This window comes from Castanea sativa, chromosome 2 (genome assembly GCF_040712315.1).
Source record: "Castanea sativa cultivar Marrone di Chiusa Pesio chromosome 2, ASM4071231v1".
Classification (NCBI taxonomy): domain Eukaryota; kingdom Viridiplantae; phylum Streptophyta; class Magnoliopsida; order Fagales; family Fagaceae; genus Castanea; species Castanea sativa.
Window position 1 is genome coordinate 20,297,850 of NC_134014.1, and position 16,807 is coordinate 20,314,656.

The following is a 16,807-nucleotide window of genomic DNA, read 5'->3' on the forward strand; positions in this document are numbered from 1 at the left end:
TGGCCTCATTTGTGTGGTTGCCCAAGTCTTCGTAATCATCATCCTTGATAATGGACGAGAGTTGCCCAATGGCGTAATGCGAGTCTTCACGAAGGTGGGGGGAGGGCACTACTCAGTGATAAGACCCTAGGCCGTCATTAAACCCTTCTTTTTAAGTAACGGTGGGGAGGAGGTAGCTTGGTAGTCGAAGGCATCTCCTCGACGGTTGGACCAGTCACCACCTTCGGCTTCTTAGGAGGATGGTCAACCTTGTTTATTGGTTTCCTTTTTAGGAACGCTTTAGGGGACCTGTCCCTATGGTTGGGGGCATGACCTCGTCCAGTTTTTTCTTTGCCTTTGCGGCGGCTTGTTGGTGAATATAAGCCCTCTTCTTACCGTCTTCCATTTTTGCACCAAAGAGAACGGAAAGAAAAGGTTAGAAAAGAATTGATAAAAAGTTAACAGAGATAGGAGAAGGTAAGGAATAGGCGATGGACTCACGTTAGCGTGCTTGTGAATCATAACAACGTGCAGCAATTGTAGGCTTGGGACCCTCATAGTACCAGTATACGGTGTCCAAGGTGACAAGCTTCTTCTACGTCCTCTTTTTCAAAGAAATTTTGAAGATCTTCTCCAAAAAGCTCCACTATTTAAGATCAACTTCTAGACGTTCTTGGGCTGCAATAAGAGACAATTAGACTAACAAGTAAAACAGACAAAAGATAAACGAGCAAAAAATTAAGCAAACGGACACCCACCAGATGGAGGCAATATGCCCCAAGTTCTATTAACTAGGGGCATGTTCTCCCATTCATCAAGGTGACACACCCAGTTGTCTCATTGGATGAAGAAATACCGGCTCTTCCAATTTTGGTTGGAATTAGGTGTTTCGTACACTAGCCTAAGTGATGGTTTCCTCAGCAGAAAGCTGTAAATCCCCCTAGACTTGACGATCTCAGAAGGACAGTAACAATGGAAGAACTCCTCCATCGATAATTGACGTTTCCCTTTGCTTAGAACCCCGTATAGGACATTAGCACCAAGAAAGATTCTCCAAGCATTCGGAGCAATCTGGGTGACGGCTAGCCCTAGGTATTGGAGTAAACGATAGTGGAGAGCACTCAAGGGCAATTTGAATCCTGCCTTGAACATTTGCTCATAAACCCCGATGTCATCAACACCGCAGTAATAACATTTTTCAAACCTAAGGGGTAGACAGATGGGGATTTCAGCGGGAATCTGATACCTCTCACGCAAGGAATTGAAATGACTACTTTTAATGTTGGAATTGAAATCATTGACCGTACACAAAGGGGGAAGAACGAAATTCGTAAGGTCGTTGGGGCCAACAACGATTCTAAAAGGAGAGTCAACGCCTTCTTCACTGCTTGAGCCTCCATTTGTGTCATTCTCGGACTCATCCATGTCCATATCCTCATCCTCCCCCTCGAAAGGTGAGTTGGCAGATAGAACCCTTTCAGGGGAAGAGGCGCCAAGGTCGCCCCTACCTGACGGGTACACATCATCGTAGCTTGCTCCTTCGCGGACACACTATTGTTCACTCGATGCTTCACTAGACATTATCATACCTACAAGTGACAGATAAACTCCTAAGACTCTAAAATCTATATGCACGACGGACGTATAACACTTAAATGAAAAAAGAAGACATGAACAAGACGGAGAACACTTACAGTTGTACGGTGTAAAAAAGAGACGGAGATGTTGTGATGAATGGACACGTTGAGAAAACGGACTAACAAATTCTAGTAGGAGATAGATGCACTCTGACTGAAGAAATGATAGCGAAAAGTGGAAACGAATGGGAAAGGCAACATATATATAGGGAAAATGGCGCGAAAGACGAAGTGACACTTTAATCTGAGTAACCAGCCACTAAAATTTTTCCACATGTCTCTCAGCATTAATGGTGCTCAGTCGCTCTATCAATCAAAACATGACTCCCTAGAAATAAGTGAAACCATCACCCTACATGTCCGTCAGGCATATCAAGCGACGAACCCATGGAGTGAGGGGGTAGTTGATAGGGATAAATCCCATAGCAAACGGATCCAATTTGCTAAGCTAATAATAAAGTGATGGTGACACCTAGAGACGGTTTGGATAGCTTGACAGTCAAAGACCTAGTAGACGGAGCCTCGAAAGCAGAGAGACAGACATACCCTTTAAAGTGGACAGACTCTTTAATGGGGACGGACTCTTTAATGTGAACAGACTCTTTAAGGTGGACAAACCCGATGGAGATGGGTGGCAAAGCCACGTGGCACCCACGTGACCTAAGTAGTCTCCAAGGAACCTAATATTGGAATGCCTTGCATTCCACCTTCCACCGTAATCTGAGGGATCCCTACAAGGAAAGAATTCCATAATATATGGACGTTGGAAAAGATCTTCTCCATAAGGAAATATGTTCTCCATCAAGAAACTAAGGTCAGCTCTACGCTACTATAAAAATCTCAAAGCCCTCACAAATTAAGGTACGGATAACAATATCCTAGTTCTAGCACTCTGGAGTGATAGAAAATTTCTCTCTTCTAACTTGATTTGGAGGGTCTTTGGCTGGTACTACACCGGTACTCTCTGCAAGGTTCTCTTTTTTATTTGTGTTACGTGGGTTACCAAGGGCACGTGAGAACTATCCGGCTCACTGACGATTTTCAGCATCATCAGGTTGCAACCATTTGAAAAGAAGAAATGCTTCATGCCCCAAAATAATTTACTATTTTTGTCATAACTCATCACATGGAGAGTTGTGAGTGGTGGAAATAAAATAGTGGATTCAGGTGAGTCCACATCTCCACTGCAACTCTCCACAAAGCGAGTTTTTGCAAAAGTTATAAATTATTTTGTGGCATTAGCATTTCTCTTTGAGTAGGGTTTCTTGTAGCCAATCTTGTGTTTCGAGATAGACATTGACTACCATTTGGTTCGTGTCATAATTCATCTTTGGGTAATTAAAATGCTTCAGGTAGCTCTTGGCCTCTTTCACTTCTCAATTGGTCCTCTCCAAGATGGGTGTACATTCGGATTTGATGGGAAGTGTTGAAATTGCAATCATGAAGAAAAATGGCATGCATTCACTTTTTAACATTAGGAATTCAAGGGGGTTTTGTTTTAATTCAAATTGGGAATATTAGTAAAGCGTCAATTGGGATTTGATATTGTTGATTGGCAATCAACCAGTGGTCGGTATTGTGGAAGTGTTAATTGGTAGTTATGTTTTAGAAAGTGTTTTTTCTCCGATAGTAAGTTTTTTCCCAATAATTTAATTCAGTTCTTTTGATTTTTTTAAAGTTAATTTCATGTTTCCTTAGATAAGATTGATCACCTATCACTCTAGGAATTTGAATTTAAGTAAATAACTCAAGGGAGAAAAAAAAATTGACTTACTTATTTTGATGAATCTTTTTAACTCTTGTAATTATCTGTTGTTATAAAATATGTATTATATATATATATATATATATATATATATATATATATATATATATATATATATATATATAAATTGATATTTGGGAGTAGGAGATTTGAACTCACAACATCTTAGTTGGAAAGTGGAAATATTAAGTGGTGTCAATTGAGATAAAAGACTCAATAATAACAATAACAATAACAATAACAATAACAATAACAACAACAATAACAATAACAATAACAATAACAATAACAATAACAACAATAATAATAATAATAATAATAATACTAATAATAATAATTTTTAGTTGATAATCCTAGGCCCAAAACCATAAAAAGTATACTCCAATCATGATTAGGCTCTTAAGAGTGATTATTTTATTGTAAACAACCACCATAATCATATTATATTTTTTGTTCCAACTTAATTTTATTTGTTAAAAAAAAAAATTCATAACCCCTTTAATCAGCCAATTACATTTCAAGTTGAAATAATCCCATCTATCTAACCTAAAAATTACTAGAAATATTTTTGAACCATTTTTTTAAGTCCAATTTTGAGCCAGTTAAAATTCAACACGACAAAGAGTAGATGTTAGAGTATTTACAATTCCTATGGTAAAGGGATTTTTTTTTTATAATGAAAAATTATCGAATAAAAAAAAATCGTAGATACATCATACATGTATTATAGAAATATTTTACTAATTCTAATACAATGCATTAATTAAAATTAAAAAAATATATATATACCCAGTGTAGAAGCATAAGGACTTTAGCTTGAGTAGAACTTATTAATGAATGTGCACTCTTTTTCGCAATATCTCTTTTCTCTCCTCATTAAAAAACTAGTATGTATCCTGTGTTTACGCACGAAAATGGTCAATTGTAGTGGTGCTATTGATGTTAATTTGTATTATTAAACATAGGGTTAGTTAACGAGTATCCTTAAGACAATTGTTAATAAATTATATTAAGAAATTTTTAATATTACTTTTATAAGAAATATAAAAAATTAACAGAAAAATTATGTCTAGTAACTGTTTTTTTTCCTAAATTTTCTGTTTTCTAGAACAAATTTTTGTTTCTTAGGCCAAAAAATTTGTTTGGCAACTTATTTTAGGCAAAAAACAAAAATTGTTTCTAATTTCCATATTGTGAAGGAGATTGAAAACAAAGCTTTGGCTTTTTTCATTGTTCAGTTTTCTAGGACTTACATAAACAGGGAGAAAACAATGACTACAAGCTACTTTAATGAATCAACACACTAGTTCGAGTCACCTAACAACATTTTTTTTATCTAATATTATTTTTACTCCCTTTCCCACTCATATAATTTTTCTCTCTCTAATTATCGTGTCTAACATATTTTTCTCCCAAATTTTCGCACCAAAAATTTATTTTCTATCAAATTTGTTGAGTGTCAATTGTTGGTGTGAGGTTAATTGATATTGTCAAATGGGTATTTTATGTGTTTCGTATGAATCTGTGTCCCAGCGTCCCAATATATAACCTCATGCCACAAAATCACTACTGCTTCCATAGATTTTTGATGATAACAAGGTATGACAGAAAATGCTTTTTTCTTTTCAACTAACCAAATGTGTTTTTCATTTTAAAAACACAAAAAATCTGTTTTTTTCTTTAAAAACAAGAAAATGAAAATAGTTACAAAACATGACCTAATTGTTTTATCATTTTTCTATACAATGTTTCTAAAAATAGTTCATAAACCAATGCCCTTACGGCATTCGTTAACATAAATATATAGCACATTAGTTTAACCAAGATATTAGAAGATTTGGATGAAATATCTTATAAATTTTATCCTCATTAAAGCAGGGTATTTGAAAAGAATGGTTTTATTAGGGGGAGGAGCTAGGAGGTTTCACTCTTAAGGCCCTTTCCATTGGACTCCTCTGTTCTTACAGTGTTGTCAATAGTTTGCAGATGTACACGAATGAAATTGCAGAGTCGGTGTGCTGATATGTATGACTGTAATTTTTCATCCCGCTAGAAGTTTTTGATTTGTAAAAGCAAATTCGGATTTATTTATGTTGTTTTTTAAAAAAGGAGGTCTATACAATCGAAAAAAAAAAAAAGACTTCTCATGTTCCAACAGTTCAAATCAAGAAAATTAAGCCTGTAAAGAGTACCTTCCATGGTCGCTTCCGGTTGAGAGAGAGAGAGAGGACTTTTGACGTACGGGTTGAATATCCTTTCCTTGATTTTTTTTTATGGGCACTAGCAACAGAATGGTCATAAAGAGCAGGGGAAAGGAAAAGTCATTCAGTTGAAAAGAGGAAGAGCAGAGAGAGAGAGAGTGTGCGATTTGCAAAAAACTGTTTGATTTTTTTTTTTTTTTGATATGAAACCAACAACTTTATTAAGAATCAACAAAAGAAATTACATCATGGAAAAGAGCTTGTTCTAAGAAACAAGGCGTCTCTTCCAACCAAGTAGAAATATAAACAATGCCCTTGGCATGTTTAGCTAAAAGATAAGCCGGTCTATTGTCTTGGCGACATACATGAGAAAAAGCCACCTTACGAAACTCCTCACTAAACTCCAACAACCCTTGCACCACCGAAGCCACAGAAGATGGAGGGGAAGACAGACCTGTTAATGAACGAATAAGCAACAAAGAATCACTCTCCAAAATGAAATCATGAATCCCAACATCCCTAGCAAACTGCAACCCAGCCTCTAAAGCCTCTGCTTCCATCTCAATGGCCCCCAAAGGAGCCACGAGTTTACTGCTTAAAGCTGCTACAACTTGCCCAGACACATCCCGAACTATCACCCCAATACCAACAGCTCCAAGGTCTAAAAATGTGGCACCATCAACATTAGCATTGTAAGAATGATCTAGCGAAGGAGACCATGTTTTTCTATGTGCAGTTGGGACCTATGAAGCATGGGTGTGGGTGCGGGTGCGGGTACGGGTGCGGGTGCGGGACTCGGCAATTTTTGAAAAAGGTGGGTGCGGGTGCGGCGGGACTCGGCAATTAAAAAATTATTAAAAATATTGTTATTTATATTTTTTTATATATTTTTACTATTAAAATATTCTTAAAAAATATATTACTATGTCTTGATTCACAAAACAAAAAAAGAAGAAAGCAAGAAACACAAAACAAAACACAAAACCAAAAAGAAAAGTAGAAAACACAAAAGAAGTAACAAATATTCAAAATAAAATTGAGGAAGGACAGATTTAGGGTTTCTGGGTCTCATTCAGAGCCGATTTTGGCTGTTTTGGCATGATTCAAGGCCGATTTCGGCCGTTTCGGTCGCCGGCCGATACTGCCCGATTCTGACCGATTCGACCCGAATTGGCGTGAATCAAAGCTGAGTCGGCGCGATTCAAGCCGCGTGGCGCGAGTCGACTGAAAAGAAAAAGAAAACACGTGGCAGACGCGGCCCGGCCAGTGTGGCCGATACCGTACCGGTACCGGCCGGTACATACCGTACTGGTCAGTGCATCGGTACCGGTACACTTCTATATTGTACCGAAAAAAATACCGGCCGCGTACCGGCCATACCGGCCAATTTCAGGTAATACCGGCCAGTATAGAAAAAAGTTTTTTATTTTTTTTTATTTTTTAGTTTTGTAATTTTTGAATTTTTGTAAAGGCATAATGGTAACTTATTTACATTAACTTCTTAGTATTATTTGTTTTCTTAGTATGCAATGAACAACTAAACTTTCTATTTTTTATATTGTGTTTTTTTTTTTATTATTTGATACTAAAGTCTAAAACTATGAATAATTTGTTCTGAATTGAGGTAATGTTTTATAATAAACTTATATATTTACTATCATATAAGTGAAATATTATATGTTTATAAACATGGTTCTTGAGATTTTGGTGTGCGTGTGTGTGTGTGTGTGTATGTATATAAAATAGCGGTAAACCCGAAACAGTACACCGGTATTGACCAGTATCCGAAATATATCATACCGGTGGCCAAACCGGTACAGCCTCCGGTACGGTATTGACTTCCTTGGGCCCGACGCGGCACCGCCGCGCGAGCAGCAGCGTCCCTCGGGCGTTGCCGCATTGCGCCGCGTCGGACGTGGGTGCGGCACCTCTGGCGCCGCGTCCGTGCATCATAGGCTAGGACCGAAGCTGGGATCAAAGGTGTGGGAGAGAGTTCAAAAACTACATAATATTCTTCCAGATATTGCACGGCCCATTGCAACAGAACGTGACCAGTCTTCCTAACACCCCCAAGCCGAACTTGATTCCTATTGTGCCGCAACGCCCATGCACACATTCCCACCTTAGCAGTAAGCTCAAACCTAGGTTGATCACCCATTAGCAAGCACCACATAAGCTCTTTAAATGAACTACAATGCTCTGATTCCACTGGGAAAACCCACTTCGAATTTTGTCACATTTAACGAGCTGTTGGACACGTCCAAAACAAATGGCCTGCTGTCTCGTCCTCCTGATTACAGTTCTCGCACTGACTTTCCTACAATATTTTCCTCCGCAACAAGTTCCTTTTTGTAGGAAAAATGTCACAGCAAGCCCTCCACACAAAATGTCTAACCTTATGCGAAGCAGATAGCTGCCAAATATGCTTCCAAAATCTCCTATTAAGGCTGTCATCTGAACAAGTACCACTGGTCTCAGCCTTGTATAACTGTAGAGCACCATAATAGGCACTACGAACACTAAATAAACCATTGGAAGTGAGAGCCCAAATCTGCCTATCAGTTGGCATCCAAGAACTAAGAGGAATACTACTAATTAAATCAACTTCATGAGACAAGAATAAAACCTTCAGCACATCAGTCTTCCATGTGGCCTCCTCCTTATTTATTAACTCACACACCTGAGTATCAGCACTCAGAAAAAGCTTCAGTGAAGACACTTGACATGTGCTAGGAGAAGGCAACCACTTATCACCCCAGACACAAACATGCTCCCCATTTCTAATTCTCCACCTTATTCCATACCTCACTAGCCCCTGCGCTGCCATAATACTCCGCTAGGTAAAAGATGGATTATGGCCAATTGTAGCATCAATAAAATTACACTTGGGAAAGTACTTTGCCTTTAGGACTCAATACACCAAAGAGTCTTGTTTCATCTGAAGCCTCCAACCCTGTTTCGCCAAAAGTGCTAAATTAAATTCTTGTAATTGCTTAAACCCCATACCATCTTCCTCCTTAGATTTACATAATTTATCCCAACTCAACCAGGCCATCTTTTTTTCGTCTCGCTTCTACCCCCACCAAAAATTCCTAATCATCGTTGTGAGTTCATCACACAGTGAATATGGAATTTTAAAATAGCTCATGGTATAAGTGGGAATAGCCTGTGCCACTGCCTTGATTAGAACTTCCTTTCCAGCCTTAGACAACATCTTCTCCTTCCAACTTGCCAACTTCTTACCCAATTTTTCTTTTATCTCATTAAAAGTATTCCGCTTACGTCGCCCCACTAAAGAAGGTAAGCCCAAGTACTTCTCATGTTGTCTGATTACTTGAGCTCTAAACATATTTTTTATCTCCTCCCTAATATCACCCGGAGTATTACTACTAAAAAACAAGGAAGTCTTCGCAGGATTCAACTGTTGCCCTGAAGCTTTCTTATAAACCTGCAAAATTCGTTGTAAAGCCAAACACTCCTCAATGGAAGCCTTACAAAAAATTAGACTATCATCTGCAAAAAACAGATGGGATAATTTAGGATACCTCTACACACTGCAATACCCCCCATATCACCACTGTCAACTGCAGATTTTATCAAGGCAGAGAGCCCTTTAGCACATAAAAGAAATAAATAGGGCGATAAAGGATCCCCTTGCTGGAGCCCTCTACTAGGTACAATATGACCTCTAGGCTTTCCATTAATTCTCATTGAGTAAGTGACTGAAGTAACACATTTCATCACAAGCGCCCTCCATCTATCTGCAAAGCCCAATTTCTCCATAATTTTCTCTAGGCATATCCACTCCACTCTATTGTAAGCCTTACTCATATCTAACTTCAGCGCCATTTCTCCTGTTTTCCCTACTTTCTTTTGACTGATATGGTGCATAGTTTCAAAAGCAACAAGAATATTATCAGTGATAAGCCTCCCATGCACAAACGCACTCTGAGTGTCACTGATAATTTGCGGTAAGATCTTCTTCAGCCTGTTAGCAATACTTTTTGATGCAATTTTATATACCACATTACATAAACTTATAGGCCTATAATCAGTAATTCTCATGGGCTCTTTACATTTAGGAATAAGCACAATATGAGTATCATGAAAATTTGGAGGAGAGATACTTGCATTAAGGAAGTCAAGGACAGTGTTTGTCACCACATCACCGATGAGAGGCCAGAAGTGCTGAAAAAATAGTGGTGGCATCCCATCTGGGCCTGGCGCTTTAAGCGGGTACATTTGTTTCAAAGTCTGTCTCACTTCATTAGCTATAAATACTTTTGTCAAGTCATTGTTCATGTCTGAAGTCACCTCGGATTCACTGCTTGGAGAAGCTCAACAAAATCCGAAGGGTTGCTAGAAGTGAATAAAGTTTGATAATAGTCCACCACAATTTCTTCCACCTTGGAATCCTCCTCTTGCCAAACCTCCCTAGCATCCATCAAGCCAGAAATAAGATTTTTACTATAGCGAGCTGAGGCCTTTGCATGGAAAAACCTAGTGTTCCTATCGCCGGACTGCAACCAATTTATTCTAGAGCACTACAACCACATGGCATCTTCCTTCTCCAACCAAATATTCAGATCAATCTGAGTGCTTCTCAAATCCCGTATGATTGTTGGAGAAGAAGGCTAAAGTTCTAGCCATTCAAGACGCTTCTACAAATCAGCAATAGTTCTCCCTACATGACCAAATTCAGTTTTATTCCACCTATCCAATCTGGATCGACAAACCTCAAGGCATTTGCCCAACACATCTGAAGAAGCTTCCCTTAAACCTTCCCCCCATGCTTCTTGGACAATTTCCGCACATCTTGGCTCTTTAAGCCACATAGATTCAAAGCGAAACAATTTACCAGCCATCCTAGATCTCGGCTTAGGCACTAACCGGAGAGACAATGGGGAATGATCTGAAGCAGAAGAGGATAAATGAAAAAGCTTGGCTGAAGGAAAACGATTCAGCCAATCTGAAGTCACAAGAGCTCCGTCCAATCTCTCCCTAATCTGCGAACCATCGGATTTTCGATACAACCATGTGAACCTAGGCCCCACAAAACCGATGTCCCTCAAACTACACCAATTAATTGTCTCAATGAATTTATCCATCTGCGGCCTATGTCTCTCACTACCCCCCTCCTTTTCCGACATACCCATAATTTCATTAAAATCACCAATCACCAACTAAGGTAAGGTAAAGGTACCCCGTAGGTGTTTAAGTTTTGCCCATGATTCTGGCCTCTTTGCTGTATCCGGATCACCATAGAACCCCGTCAAGTGCCACCATCCAACCTCACTCCCACCATCAACAAGAGCATCGATATGGTTGGGATAATAAGTCTGCACATCCAATCTAACCCCCTCCTTCCAAAGCATTGCCAAACCCCCACTCTTGCCTCTACTTGGAACTATCAATCCATGCTTAAATTTACATCTATCCCTGACCATAACCATCCACTCCAAATCTGACTTTGTTTCCATAAGGAAAACAATTCTGGGCTCTTCTTGGAAAACCAATTTCTCCAAGGCCTTAACTGTCTGGAGGTTCCCAAACCCCCGACAGTTCCAACTTAAAAGACTCATTGGACCCGGCGGGGTTGCCCAGCAACCTCCGCCGATACTAAAGATGCATCCACATGAGTGACAATAACCGACCCCATGCTCCAATTTAGACTTTTTCTGATGCGCCACCCCATCCAACCCATCTTTCTTGCGTTTCAGAACCACCTCAAACCCCCCAATACTCTCACAACCAGCTGCTATATCCGTACTATTAGGGGCTGACCCCCTTACCACCTTGGACCTCTTCCCATTGTTTACAACACCTTTGGGCCTGCCTTTTCTTCTCCCCCTCCCCATAGCTCCTGCACTACCAGCCGAACCCATACTGAAATTAATGTCCTTTACAATAGATTCCTTTTCAGAAAAATTCAGTCCTTGATCTACTAGACCCGAAACCTGTAAAGCCTCAGTAACCGGAGTGTCAAAAGGAACTAAATCCCCTCCCATTACAGGGTCCCAATTTACAACCTCATGAACCTTATGAACCTCGTGAATGGGCTTATCAATCTCCTGAATTAGCTCCTCGAATTCAGGACGAGTCTGATTGGCGAAAGTATTGACTGAACCAACCGTCGGTGCTGGCCAAGTCACCTCAAACTCCATCACGCCCACCCCATCTGAACCCGATTGCACATAATCTGAACCCAGGCCATCTCCCAACGAACCCTTCTCCTTTGCCATTGACTGTCGCTGCATTACCTCATACCCTGGTACTGTCACAGACGATTTCTTGGCTGGATTAAACTAAGCTGCTCTAAGCCATGCCCCAAATTACTGAACCTCTGAACGGTGCAATGGTACTCTGTATACCTATTAAACAGTCCTTATCATCATGAGACATCAAACCACACCAATAACACAGATTCGAAAGACGCTCGTACTTAAAAGCAATCCACCCATCAGAATCTTGATCCCAAGTAACACGACGCCCTCTGCACAACGGTTTCGAAATATCCACAGCCACCCGAACCTTCATAAAATTACACCCTCTCATCTCACTAGGATCTCTAGGATTCATGAAAACACCAATACTCTCACCCAGACTCTGTGCCGTCTCAAAATTCTACAGCGAATGAGGCAAATTATGAAGCTGAATCCAGAACACGGCAGTGTCGAACTTCAAAGTCTGAACCAGAGTAGAACCATCATACCGTTCCAAAACCACCAAGTGCCTATCATAGGACCATGGTTCCCCTAGAAGCACCTTCTCCACATCCGCCTCCAACTCAAAATCAAATAGAACAATGTTATTCCCTGCATCATTGACCTCAAACTCTCTGCGAGTACGCCATAGTGGACAGAAAGTCCGAGCCACCGCTTCAATGTTTACAGTGTGCCTCATGAAAAATATGGCCGCCAACACAAACCTACTTGCTCTCTTATTCTTCGTTAAATCCAGATTTCTGCCTTCCTCTTCGGTTAGAGATAACTTCTTCCAATTCTGCGTAATCTCCTCCATACTATAGTAACAAAACACACACCAAAGCCTACGAGAAACAAACTCCAAAGCCCTACGAGAAACAAACACCAAACCCTAATAGCAACCTACGTTACTATAGGGGATGTATCGTCCTTCTCAAACCGAGAAGGGAACTATTTGCTACGGCAGGGACAGAGAGGACCCTAACCCTACCGAGAACTTTTTGTTTGATTTGGGGAAGCGATTCCAAATCAGGTGAGCTCTTTTATATATACTAGCCTCATCACATGCGCTTCGCGCGTGCGATGAGGCTTTTTTTTTTAGTTGTCCTATTTTGTAGAAAAAAAACTGTATTTAATTATTTTATATATATATAATTTTTATTTTAAAATCTAATTTATAAGTGAATAAATCAATTTAAAAATTAATAGGAAAGTGATCCTATTTTTTAGGCAATATTTTAGTGGGAGTTAGAGTTGCATTTTTACCAAATTGTCCTTTAGTTTTGTTTCTACTTAAACATAGGACTGTAGGGACATTTTTGAACTAAAAAATGAGGAATCCAAACAGGGGAAGCCCTTTAAATAGTAGTGATGTGGGACGAAAACGCTGACCATCCCTGGACGGTCATCACCTCGGCAGCCGTCCAGGAGTTATCCTCAGAACGAGGGTAACGAGCAAGGCCGTCCTGAGGATGATGGCGAAGCTCCATCCCTTGTCCATGGGATGCGCACAGCTTATCCCGAGAGGACTCGTCCACATAAAGATTTGTGGACGAGGATGCTATTGGAATTATCAGGCACACTCGACGAAGGAATTCCAGGACGAGGATATCATACTTAGGAAAATCGCCAAATATAATGTGATAATCCCTTATCCTACGCATAACTGTCATATATCCGTTGTGAAATAGAAATGTAACTCCTAAACGGTTATGGCAGTTACATTTAATCCTTTTGCCTCCTCGAATCTAGGGGAGGTTCCAGTATTCAATAACCGTCTATGGGAACGCTATATAAACACTGATTCTGGCAAAGCAAAGGTATGTGAAACTTACTCCAAAAAAGTTGGAACTTCAAGAATATAGAGAGAAAAACTAACTTTGCCATCGGAGGGTCTTTGGCCGGCAGCCCTGGTCACCTTTTGATTCGCTTTTCTTTTTCTTTAGGCCGCAGAGAGAGCAAGTGGTCCTTTCAAGTCCGAAGCATCCAGCCTACTGATCTTCTTTGCATCATCAGTTGGCGCCGTCTGTGGGAAAACTAGTGTTCTTTTCGTTCGGTTGTTTGTTCTGTTTTCAACGATTAGCCTTTCCCAGACAAAGGGCTGAATGGTTCGAACAAGATCAAGGGCTACAAGCCCAGGCCACGAGGAGAGTAGGGGTGCTTCTAGCAACCCCCTTCGCGATCGCAGATCAGCGCCTGTCGTGCAACCACCCTCCATTCAACATATACAATCCATGGCCGCCGCTATGGCGGAACTGACACGTCAAAACCAGGAGTTGAATAGGGAGATCAACCTCAGGAGGCAGCGCCAAGATGGGCATGCGGATAGACGGGCACCGAGTCAGGAAGGTAGAGGAGAAAATGTCGAGTCCGAAGATCAAACAAGAGGTACCGCTTCAAGAAGGGTGCCACACTTGGAAAAAGAGATAGACCAGATGTAAAAATCCATGGATGAAATGAGGGAAAACATGAGGCGAGCGAACCCAGTGGATGATATGGTTAACCGAACGGATTCCCCCTTCACGGCTTCCATCAGCAGTCACCCCCTACCTCCAAAGTTCAAAATGCCTTCTCTGGACTCGTATGATGGAAATTGCGACCCTTGCGATCATATTGTAACTTTCAAGACGACCATGCACCTACAAGGAGTCCCGGACGAGATTATGTGCAGAGCTTTTCCCACCACACTTAAGGGACCGGCGCAGGTGTGGTTCGGTAAGATACCCAAAAAATTCGGTGGGATCCTTTGAAGAGTTGAGTAAGTTGTTTGTCAACAATTTCATTGGAGGACAGCGTCACAAGCGTTCCTCCTCCAGCCTACTGACCATAGAGCAAGGGGAAAATGAGAGTTTGCGATCCTTCATCACCCGGTTTAATAGGGAGGCCCTGACGGTGGACGAGATGGATGACAAGCTATTACTGGCCGCTTTCCACAATGGGGTCAATTCTGACTTGTTCATTCATAAGCTCTACGAGCAGGAACCACAGACCATGGCCGATCTCGTCCATTCGGCCCAAAATTTTATGAACGCTGAGGACGCTATCATAGCAAAGAAAAGAAAAAGGGCAGAATGTTCAGAAGCGGGTCACCATCGTTATTCGGATCAAGGACCTCGTCCAAAGAAAGCTCGGGTAGATGAGAGGAAAGACAAGGATGGTAAGAAGGCTAGTTCCTCCGCGAGGAATCAGCAATACACCCCCTGACTATGCCACTAGAGCAGGTTATTATGTAGATCAAGGACGATCCGTCCTTGAAGTGGCCGGATAAAATGAAAGGAGACCCCAACAAGAGTAACAGGAGCAAGTACTGTTGCTTTCACAGAGACCACGGGCATGACACGGACGAATGTTTTGACTTGAAGCAGCAGATAGAAAATCTCATTAGACAAGGAAAACTGAGGAATTTCCTTGGACGAGACCAGAGAGATGAGAAAATGAAAGCTAAGGTGGAAGAATCATCACGACCCCCACTAGGAGAAATAAGGGTGATCATATGAGGAAACTCGACGGCGCAGTCATCCAAGTAGACCAGCATGCCGTTACGTTCACGGACGAGGAAGCAGGACGACTTCATCACCCACATGATGACGCGATAGTCATCACTCTACTCATCTCTAACTACATGACCAGGAGGGTGTTGATAGACAATGGCAGCTCTGCAGACATCCTCTACTACCCAGCATTCCAACAAATGAGGCTAGGACGAGATCAGCTTCGACTAGTAAACTCGCCATTGGTAGGATTCGGAGGAATGAAGGTGCAACCGGTGGGTACCATCACACTACCAGTGGTTGTTGGAACATATCCGCAGCAGATAACCAAGGAGGTGAATTTTCTTGTTGTCGATTGTGCGTCGTCATATAATGCAATTATTGGAAGACCAACTTTGAATAGTTGGAAGGCGGTAACCTCTACTTACCACCTGTCCATCAAATTTCCAACTGAGCACGGGGTAGGCCACGTACAAGGGGATTAGTTGGCTGCCAGAGAATGCTATTTGGCTATGCTAGCAATGGACGAGCACATGCAGGCAATGAGTATAGACGGACGAAGAATCGCGACGGAACCCACTGAAGCACTAGAGGACATCCCTTTGGACGATAACCAGCCTGAGAAGTATACTAGAGTTGGGGCGAGCATGGAAGAGGGGGCAAAGCGCCCTTTGATCCGGTTCTTGAAGAGAAACCTCGATTTCTTTGCATGGAGTCATGAGGACATGTCTGGCATTGATCCGAGTGTCATTACCCATAGCCTGAGCGTGTGTCCCTATTCGAAACCAGTGCGTCAGAAGAAAAGAGTTTTCACTCCCGAGCGAGATAATGCCATTAAGGAAGAGGTACAGAAGTTGGTCGCCGCGAAGTTCATCCGAGAAGTTCATTACCTAGATTGGTTGGCGAACGTGGTCATGGTGAAGAAAGCTAATGGCAAGTGGCGAATGTGCGTGGACTTCACTGATCTAAACAAAGCTTGCCCCAAGGATAGCTACCCATTGCCACGCATTGACCAGTTAGTGGACTCGACGGTAGGTCACAGGATACTTAGCTTCATGGACGCTTTCTCAGGATATAACCAGATTCAGATGAATGAAGCGGATCAGGAGAAGACCTCATTCATCACAAGCCAAGGGTTGTATTGCTACAAGGTAATGCCCTTCGGTTTGAAGAACGCGGGGGCGACCTACCAAAGGCTGGTTAACCATATGTTACGTCCTCAAATCGGGCAGAATGTGGAGGTTTATGTGGACGACATGCTGGTGAAGAGCCAGGACGAGGATAAACATCTGGATGACCTTCAAGAGACTTTTGATACGTTGCGACGGTACAACATGAAGTTAAATCCAAGCAAGTGTGCTTTCGGGGTTTCATCGGGGAAATTCTTGGGATTTATGGTGTCGCACAGGGGAATTGAGGCGAATCCAAATAAAATCCAGGAAATACTGAACATAGAGCCACCGAAAAATATCAAGGAGGTCCAATCTCTCACTGGACGAGTCGCCGCCCTCAACAGGTTTGTATTAAAAGC

The 16,807-nt window shown here is 41.4% G+C and overlaps 2 protein-coding genes across 2 annotated transcripts; both read right to left on the reverse strand.

Annotated features, from left to right (window-relative positions):
- Positions 1 to 9,892: 9,892 nt before the first annotated feature.
- Positions 9,893 to 10,690, reverse strand: LOC142625032 (uncharacterized). The gene is made up of 2 exons (XM_075798743.1): positions 10,319 to 10,690; positions 9,893 to 10,102 (listed from the first exon to the last, which is right to left on the reverse strand). The coding sequence occupies exons 1-2, from the start codon at positions 10,688 to 10,690 to the stop codon at positions 9,893 to 9,895; spliced, it is 582 nt and encodes a 193-aa protein (XP_075654858.1).
- A 1,207-nt stretch (positions 10,691 to 11,897) lies between these two features.
- On the reverse strand, positions 11,898 to 12,602 carry LOC142625033 (uncharacterized). The gene is made up of 2 exons (XM_075798744.1): positions 12,276 to 12,602; positions 11,898 to 12,206 (listed from the first exon to the last, which is right to left on the reverse strand). The coding sequence occupies exons 1-2, from the start codon at positions 12,600 to 12,602 to the stop codon at positions 11,898 to 11,900; spliced, it is 636 nt and encodes a 211-aa protein (XP_075654859.1).
- Positions 12,603 to 16,807: the final 4,205 nt, after the last annotated feature.